We start from the raw sequence: 10,000 nt of genomic DNA on the forward strand, positions 1-10,000 counted from the left end.
GTCCTCTCCTTTAATCTCATGTATATTTGATGCGGTGAATGTTACAGTGAAAGGCATTTGCGATTGTTCTAGATTGTTCTGGTCCTACAGCAGCAAGCAAGCAATCAATCAAGCTGCTAACACAAGGAATTACCAGCTATCTATTATGGATAAGTATTTGAAAGCTAAAGTGTGTTACCTCTGCAATTGACCTACCACACCAGTTCAGTTCTTATTCCTGAAACATGAGTTTATCTTGTACGTTTTGGCTTTGTAATAAATGCTTCTGTGGGAGGAGGGGAGAAGGTCTGTTGGTGTACATATTATAATGTAGTCGATGTATGTTAGCACTCGGTGTGAATGTAGATCTGTAGTTTTGTCATTGACAATGCTATTATTGCTTACACATTGTCAACAGCAATTTACATCTTGGTTTTATTCATCGTTTCAGATGACAATGATGATGATGATGATGACTGGAGCTGCGGATAAGGAGGCAAGCTAAACGCAAATCACTGGCTTATTGTCATCTGTGTCAGAGCCTATCTTTTTGAAGACTCATGCAGGCTATGGTCATGGAGACTGGGTATAGTCCAATACCAGGACATGGCTTGTCTCCACAAGTCGAACCGGACATCCTGACTTCTTCTGGGAAACTCGATCAGCGGCGCACTTCAGAAGACTCATTTGCAGAATATGCATCGCGAAACCAACAGCGTCAGCCTAACGGACCTATCGTCCATCGGAGAGCTGAACGGCACTTTTCAAAGAAATTGAGGCGACGCCTTATTTACAAAAATGGGGAAGTAAACATTACTCAGACTAACATACGCAAAAGACGGCGGCGGTATCTTGCGGATATCTTCACAACCCTTGTTGACATTAAGTGGCGTTATAATTTAATGATTTTTGCCATGGCGTTTATATGTAGTTGGTTGATATTTGCCTTAATTTGGTGGTTGATTTGTTTTTCACACGGGGATTTGGATCATCTTGATGACAAGAACTGGAAGCGCTGTGTTGTAGAAATACGCTCATTTACATCTGCTTTGCTATTTTCCATTGAAACACAGCACACAATTGGTTATGGATCAAGACACACAACAGAGGAATGTCCCGAAGCAGTTGTAGTCATGATGATCCAATCGTGTTTTGGTGTTATTTGCCAGGCCCTTATGACTGGTATTGTGTTTGCTAAACTTTCTCGTCCAAAAAAGCGAGCTGAAACGTTAATGTTCAGTAAAAACGCTTGCATTTGCAAGCAAGATGGAGATATGTGTTTATTGTTTAGAGTAGGAGACATGCGTAAGTCTCATATTGTTGAAGCTCATGTACGCGGTGTTTTAATTAGACGAAAGACCACAAAAGAGGGAGAAATTCTCCCTCTTTTTCAATTTGATGTTAATCTTGGTTATGAAGATGGTCGTGATAGATTATTTCTAGTGTGGCCTGTGATTATAGTTCACAAAATTGAAGACGATAGTCCATTTTGGGAAATATCTGCTGAAGATCTTCATCGAGAACAATTTGAATTTGTAGTAATTTTAGAAGGTATCGTAGAATCGACCGGTATGACAACTCAAGCGAGGAGCTCTTATTTACCCGGAGAGATCCTCTGGGGTCATCGATTCGAACGCCTTATCACTTTCCAAAAAGAAAATGGACAATATCAAATAGATTTTTCTCGTTTTCATAACACCGTTAAAGTTGAAACGCCGCTTTGCAGTGCAAAAGAACTTGCAGAGTTGGATAATGCAATGCAGGAAACAGCCTCAATTGATGAGGATGAAAATACCTCTCTGCTGTCAAAAGCTGAAAAATACCCAAGCCCTTATATTGTTAAAAGGCATGGCGCCGTTCAGACAGACTTTCCTGATGATGACCAGGAGTCTTTTTCTAATCGAGATTCCATACGTAGTAGACAAAACTTATCTTCAGATAATGATGGCAAAGAAGAATCAGAAACTCTACTTTGACAAAAAAGGTGAGTTTTTGTTTTGGTATTTTTTTCTCTTTTCCAACTATTTTTGGATCATGTGTATATATTTTTCTTTTTTATTTGTGTTTTTGTCTATGAACAATAATTCAAAATGTTGAGTCAGTTTTCATTTCACTGCAAAGTCCCAATTTTTATTATGGTTTCTGTTATAAGCAATCATAGCTGTGTAGTTAAGACGCTCACTTCGCAACCTTGTAGTTTCAATTTATGCCCCACTGCACGGCACCACGGCCCAACCCGTACCTTGTGAATGAATTTGCTAGATAGAAACTGTGTGGAAGCTACTCACATGGGGGGGGGGGGGGTGCTGGAAAGTTCCTGGTTTTGGGTAAAAGAAAATACAGGAGGATCAGTTAATTATGGTTTTATTCAACGTATTCCACCTTTCAGATTCACAGACTTATTGCAGTGGTCCTTCACTTTTTCTAAGCCCTGTAAAAGAACTTGGAAGGTTGGGGGCCTCCAACCAGGCCTTTTGTGATATCCTTAAAGCCAGGGACTTTTCAGCAGCCCCTCATATAAATGTATGTGTGTGTGTGTGTGTTTATCCTCTTGACAACAAGTATTGGTTTGTTTATGTCTCTGTAACTTAGCAGTTCAGCAATTTGCCAAAAGAGGCCAATAGAATAAGTACATGGAGCCAATTTGTCTGACTAAAACCTATCAAGGTTGTGCCCCAGCATGGCCACAGTCCAATGACTAACACAAATCATAAAGAAAAAAAACCCACTGAGTCACGTGTTTATCAGGAAGGTTAAATAGTTAAGTAATAATAACCTGCGTATACGTCTGGGACTTGTCTTATTCATACTTCCACCCCACAGCACTCCTTCCTTACCCTATAACACTAATGTATTCCACCCCATCCCTGTACATATTTTCTCTGCCCCACTTTACAGATCCTCCATGCCTTATACATCTGTTCTGCCTCTCCACCCCCAACAACCCCTCCCCATGCCTCCTTTTTCTTTCTCTGTAATCTTCACCCACCCACCCACCTCCACCAAGGAAGTTGTCGTTGTGTAAGCTTCAGATCAGTCCTGATTAGACAGACCCATGAGAAAAGATATTCCACCCATGGCCATCCCATCAGTAGTAGTAGTAGTAGCAGCAACAGTAATTACACAGTAGTAGTAGTAGTAGTAGTAGTAGTAGTAGTAGTGACAGCAACAGCATTAATTGTTGTTAGCCACTGATCAAGCAGACCCATTAACAAAGACGTTCCAATGTGGCACTCATGCCTTTATAGAAACTGTATTAATGACTTCATTAACAAATTCCCCCCCCCCCTGCCGCTTTAAGGTAAGCAGGTGTGATATGAGTGAGATTTGGCTGCTATTTCTGACAGGTAGAAGAGTCACCAGAGGGTTTTTTTTTTTTTTTCTCCCCCATTTTTGCTGTGTTTGATGTTGTTTTGTTGTTTTTATATTCTGATAATGTTTCAGAAAGCAAATGATGCCAAAACAAACAAATAAATAAACAAATTACCAATGTTTTAAAATTAAATTTAATAAAGAGAAGGAAAAAAAAAGAAATAAGCAACAGCATTTCTGTTTTGTCTAAGAAATTTGGCAAAATGCTGGAGCAATCTGGATATCCATTTCTAAACAGCCTGTTGGAATATTCTTTGATCAAAGTCTGTTGTAAATAGAATATTCTTCATCCTGGAGACCGACTGACTCATCTAAACTGTTACAGATCAAGGTGAAACCTTGACTGGTTGTAATTATTTGGTACAACCGTTAGTATAGGACATAAGTACTGTGCAGTGGTTGTTTTGGCTCTTTATGCTCTGAGTTCAAATCCTGCCGAGGTCAACTCTACCTTTCATCCATTTGGGGGGCAGTCAATAAAATAAAGTTCCTGTCAACTATTGAGGTTAATGTAATAAACTAAACCCTCCCCTCAAAATATTTGGCTTTGTGTCTATCTTAGAAACCATAAGCATTAACAATGCCAGACTAAATGCTTAGTAACATTTCTTCCTGCTCTTTATGTTCTGAGTTCAAATTCTGTTAAGGTCAACTTTGCTTTTTGTCCTCTTGGAGCCAATATAAACAGCTAACCTCTACCCCGAACTCTTAAAAAAAATTGCCGGTCTTGTACCTAACTTTGAAACAATTATTTTTGTTGTTGCTGTTGTTGTCGTAGTAGTAGTAGTAGTAGTAGTAGTAGTAGTAGTAGTAGTAGTAGTAGTAGTAGTAGTAGTAGTAGTAGTAGTGATGGTGGTGGTGGTGGTGGTGGTGGTGGTGGTAGTGATAGTAGTAGTGGTAGTAGTAGTAGTAGTAGTAAAACGTCACAGCTTAATATGCTGGGTATGATGGAAAGTGTCAGCTGTCCCCAGCCAGCAGACTAAGGTGTCATACGTTTACTGGTCATGCTTCAAGGACCCTGCGAAGAATTCTTGCAGTTCTAAGCAATGCTGATTTTTGTACGTGTTCTATCTTCACACTTGCACCAGTCTTTTTCAGTCATGCTGGTAGTTGAGTGCCGATACTCCCAACTGCACCAGTTACTATTGGTATCTCGTCTATTCTCTTCATTGATCACAACCTTCGCATTTCCCACTTTAAATCATCATAGTTGTTTATTTTTCTTTCTTCTTCTTTCACATTGATCCTGTTGTCACTGGGGCATGCTTTGTCGATTATCATGCATGTTCTTTCGTTTTTATTCACCACAACAATGTCCAGTTTCCGATGTCTGGTCAGGTGATAGCACTTGGATCATTGCATCCCACAGGATTTTGCAGTTCTCATTCTTAGTGACTCCTTCTGGGGTTTGCTTGTTGTTGTTGTTGTTGTTGTTAGCTGGCAGAATCGTTAGCACATCAGGCAAAACGCTTAGCAGCATTTCGTCCGTCTTTACATTCTAGGTTCAAATTCCACTGAGGTCAACTTTGCCTTTCATCTTTTCAGGGTCAATAAGATAAGTACCAGTTGAGTACCAGGGTCAATGTAATTGATTATTCCCCCCTCCCCCCCCCCCCAAATTGCTGGCCTTGTAACAAAATTTGAAACCATCATCATCATCATCATCATCATCATCATCATCATCATCATTATTATTATTATTATGGTAGTAGATTGGCAGGACTGTGAAAGTGTCAGAAAAATGCTCTGCACTATTGTTTCTAGCTCTTTACTTTCTGGGTTCAAATCCGACTGACATGAACTTTGCTTTTCATTCCCAAGGGGCAATAAAATAAAAGTACCAGTCAAGTATTGTGACCAGTTGTATCTACTGACCTCTTTCTCTTAAAATTACTCTGTACAAAAACCATTGCTTTATCTTTTCTCTTCTTACTCGTACTGTTTTGATTTTTTTGGAAAACTTATAACATTGTTATAATAATTGTTAACTTCCTTATCCCCATTTTCTTGTCTTCATTTAACTGGATATAAACTATATGCTTAATATATACCTATTGTTTTAATGGAATTTCATTTCCCAATAATACTAGGTACTGAACCAGTATTTCTTTGGATGCAATCATCCCTTCACAAGGTTAACATATCCTCTAATCAAATACACACACACACATTCATGTATGAATATACATACATGTCTCTGCATATATTATATGCGTTATGTGTATGTGTATATATATATATATATATATATATATATATATATATATATATATGTACATACATATATATATATGTACATACATGGACACACACATTCATGTATGTCTATGTGTATATACATATATAGATGTCTATATATATGCATAGATATATATATATATGTGTGTGTGTGTGTGTGTTGATATATATGTATAGATATGTGTATGTGAAAGAGAGAGATGAAGAATGGACCGCTCATTAATTTGCCCTAATTTCTATATTTGTCCAAAAGTATTTCCCCGAACGCCTTGAGGGGGGAGCAGGTAGCAGGGTTGGACGAAGGTGGGGGGGGGGGGGGTTCATTAGGAAATCCTAAGAACCACTTGTTCATCTGCCAGCAATTATTGGTGAATTGATGTGAGTGGGTGAAATATTCCAAAGTACTGGTAACCAGCCATATTCCATCCAAAAAAAAAAAAAAAATGGTAAAAAGGAAAATAAAGAAAGAGACTACCTCAAGTCGAACACTTATTTCCTGCACATCTGGGTCTGTTGCCAACTTCCCTCCAACCGACCATTCCGGAATGTTCCAAGATTAACTTCAGATTCATGTGACTCCGTTCTTGGAAACTTGCCTCTGCTTCCAGCCCAACACAAACAAATATCTTCAGGTACCGTAAGGTGGTGGTGGTGGTGGTGGTGGTGTGTAGATTAGTCAGAGGCAAGGATTGAGATACCTTGTGATGTTTAACCAAGTCTCTTTTGCAATCTGAAGTTCAAAACTCACTGTGGTCAATATTTTTCATTTTTTCATCATTCTGGGGTCGATAAAATAAAGTACTGGTCATGTCTTAGAACAGAGAAGGAAGGGTAATACACCTTGAAGTGTTCAGTTACCTGGGTCAGATCCAATACCTGGATCTTTTCAGGACTCTACATAAAAAAAAAAAAAATGGCTCGAATGTTTTCTAACATGCCAATAATGTGGGTTGTTTGTCTTATTGTTTCAGTAGAAACATATCATACACATTGTCATCATCATCATAATCATTTAACATCCACTTTCCATGCTGGCATGGATTGGAAAGCTTGATGGGAGTTGGCAAGTCAGAAGACTGTACCAAACTCTATTTCTAATAAACTATGTGTAAATATATCTTTAGCAGCTCTTAATTAAATCCAAATTAATAAACTCCTAATTCTCTTATATCTAATAATTCTATATCATTTATTTAACCACTACAAGTAACAATACATTTTATTAAAATTTATCACATGCAAAAGTGAAATAATTAACACTCACTCCAGCATGCACACATCATATCTTCCATATTTTAATTAACAAATTTCTCAGTCTTGACCACTGTAATATGGTGCAATATTAATCTTTCTAGTTTTTACACAATGCCAGCAATTTTGAGGAGAATGAAAGGAGATTACATTGACCCTGTTGGTTAACTGGTACTTATTTTATTGACCTTGAAAGGATGAGATCCAAATTCAACTTCAGTGGAATTTGAACTTGGAACACAAAGAGCCAGATGAAATGCCATTAAGCGTTTTTTCCAGTGTAGAGGCACATGGCTTAGTGGTTATTGTGCTGGACTCATGATCGTAAGATTGTAGTTTCAATTCCTGGACTAGGCAACATGTTGTGTTCTTGAAAAAAACACTTCATTTCACGTGGCTCAAGTCCACTCAGCTGGCGAAAGGGAGTAATCGTGTGACAGACCAGCGTCCCATCCAAGAAGGAATATATTCACCAGAGAAACCAGGAAACCGGTTCTATGCACCTTGCAGAGTAATGTGGACTAACCATTTTGTCTGGTGCAATAATGATTTTACCAATTCACCACCTTATTATAGTTGTGCTGCGTTAACGCATGATGATAATAGCTCACTGGTTTTTCCATTTCATCAATAAAGGGTTCAACAAGTGAGATTTGCAATTAACATATTTTGATAATTGACTTGTAAATGAATCATTAACCTTTTTTGTTATTATATTTCTATTGAAATACACTGCCTTTGTTTCAGTTAATTTTGTAAATTATGAAGAATTTACTAAACTAATTATCATTATTAATCTAGTATTTGGAACATAAATTATCATGGAATTTTGATGACAGGTCTTAATTTAGATCACTTTAACCCTTTTGTTCATACATTTACATTTCAATTAATTCAGAAAATAATAAAGAATTTAGTCAAATAACTTTATAATTATTAAAGCTGATGTTTGGAGCATAGGTTGACTTGAAATTTTAAGGGAAGGTTATAATTTAGATCACTTTAAGCTGTTTCTTACCATATTTCTGTTGAAATATGCTTTGTTTCAGTTAATTTTATAAATTATGAAGAATTTTAGTAAAATAAATCTGTCGTTTTTAAGCTGGTATTTGAAACATAAATTAACATGAAATTTTCATGGAAGGTATTAATTTAGATAATTTTAAGACAAGAAATTTCTATCACAGAACCAAGGAAAACTTCAAGTAGGTTTGTATCAAAAAGTTAAAAGTATAATATTAAAGAATGAATTTATCCCTTTCGTTACCATATTTATTTTGAGATGCTCTGTGTTTCTTTCAATTAATTTTAATTATAACAAAGAACTTACTAAAATAACTTAGTAATCATTAAGCTTCTGTTAGGAACTTAGATTGTAACTTAGGCTTCGTGGAAGATTTTAATTCAAAACTTATGAAAGCAAGACATTTGTACTACAGAGCCAGTGGTGGTTTCAGCCAGGATGGTATCAAAAGGGTTAAACAAAAAAAAAACAGTGGGTTTCAATCCACATAAGTCTATAAATAATAACATGGAAATATTGGGTTGAAAACCCCTTATAGGTAGAAAAAGTCAAAGGGCAGCCTTTGACCTTTTCTATCCGAAAGGTTTTTTCAATCCAGTATGTATATGTTATTTATAGCTTTATGTAAATCAAGCCCCCATATCCTTTGAATAGGAGGACCTAAGACATTAGGGTAGGATTCCAGGAAGGTTTGGTTAATGATTTCTTGAAGATGTCATGTGACCACATAAATTTTTCTTCATTCATTAATCTGTTAATTAATCTGCTGTTTTTAACAAAGCAAAATGTTTTACCTGCTGAAATCTCTCGTCATCATTAATGTAATTACAGAATTTTTAATTGGATTTTCATTTAAATATGTACACATTAATTAAGGTAACTTTTGGGGAGATGGGATGGATGGTAGGTTGGTAACATAAGACCAAGGGTTTGGCAATCACAGGTGAGTTGCTGATTTGAGACCAGGTGTGAAACAATAAATAATGAGGTGGTAATATAAAACTTGGGATGAGTTGGTTATATGAGACCAGAATGGTGCAATCTCAGGTGAGTTGGTAATGTGAGATTAGTTATGGGATAGTTCCAGGTGAGTTGGTATTGAGACTGGGAGTGAAGTGTCAGGTCGATTGGTAATATGAGATTAGGCCAGTCTCAAGTGAGTTGATAATGAGCCCAGTTATGGGGTAGTCTCAGGTGAGTTGAGTAGGTTAGATTTGGGACAGTCACAGGTGAGTTGGTAACGAGATCTATAATAGGGCACTCTTACACTAAACCATTTAACCTTAAATACATATATTAATTTTCTGGTGAATATCACTTGCATCAGTACATCCCTATTTCTCTAGCTCTCACACACATATACAAGGGTGAGTCAAAAATTATACACACTCTTGTTTTTTCAATGTATTTACACAAAAGCAGGGGATAAACAAGTACATCATTTTTCTATATAGTTTCCTTCCTCTTTGATGCACTTGGTTCAGTGGTCCACCGGTTTGTGTATTCCCTCCAAGATGAAGGCTTTTGGTTGGTCATGCAACCATTTATGCACCACTTTCTTCACATCTTCATCTGTAGGAAAGCAATGACCTCATAAACCATCTTTGAGCAGTCCAAAGATATGACAGTCAGCAGGGGCAAGATCTGGGCTGTAGGGCAGGGTGTTCCAGCACCTCAAAACCCACTTGGTTAATGGTTTCAATGGTCTGGGCATCCGTGTGTGGACGTGCATTGTCATGCAACAACAAAACTTTCTTCGACAATAGGCTTTGGCGTTTGGTCAGCAAAGCACTGTATCTCGCACTGTTGATCATACACCCATTTTCCCAGAGAAATCAGATCACTGCTCTTCGTTCTTCTTTGGCGCACATTGCTAGTGGAGCGGCCATGCTTACACTGTAAAGCCAGAAAGAAAACTGGCATAATCAGGCTCAAACTTCAATCATGTGACCACAATAATACCAACTATGAGCAAGCATGCACAGAAGGCAGTGTGACAATAATAAAAATGTTATGGCTAAAGGGCGGATAATTTTTAACTTTCCTTTGTATGTATATATATATATAGGTGAAGGGAGTGCCTGCACTTAATCTTAAGAAGTAAGTATTTTGAGACCTTAAAATGGCCATATGTTG

The 10,000-nt window shown here is 37.3% G+C and overlaps 1 protein-coding gene across 14 annotated transcripts in view; it reads left to right on the forward strand.

Annotated features, from left to right (window-relative positions):
- LOC106882890 (G protein-activated inward rectifier potassium channel 3) overlaps window positions 1–10,000 on the forward strand; it is a 216,195-nt gene that overhangs the window by 205,083 nt on the left and 1,112 nt on the right. For all 14 annotated transcript variants that reach the window (XM_089339115.1, XM_089339114.1, XM_089339116.1 and 11 more), the window contains one exon: window positions 431–1,963. In XM_089339115.1, coding sequence (XP_089195241.1) covers window positions 540–1,955 — 1,416 coding nt within the window. In that variant the 5' untranslated portion in view covers window positions 431–539 and the 3' untranslated portion in view covers window positions 1,956–1,963. The remainder of the gene's footprint in view (window positions 1–430; window positions 1,964–10,000) is intronic.

This window comes from Octopus bimaculoides, chromosome 21 (assembly GCF_046866305.1).
Source record: "Octopus bimaculoides isolate indiv1 chromosome 21, ASM4686630v1, whole genome shotgun sequence".
NCBI lineage: Eukaryota > Metazoa > Mollusca > Cephalopoda > Octopoda > Octopodidae > Octopus > Octopus bimaculoides.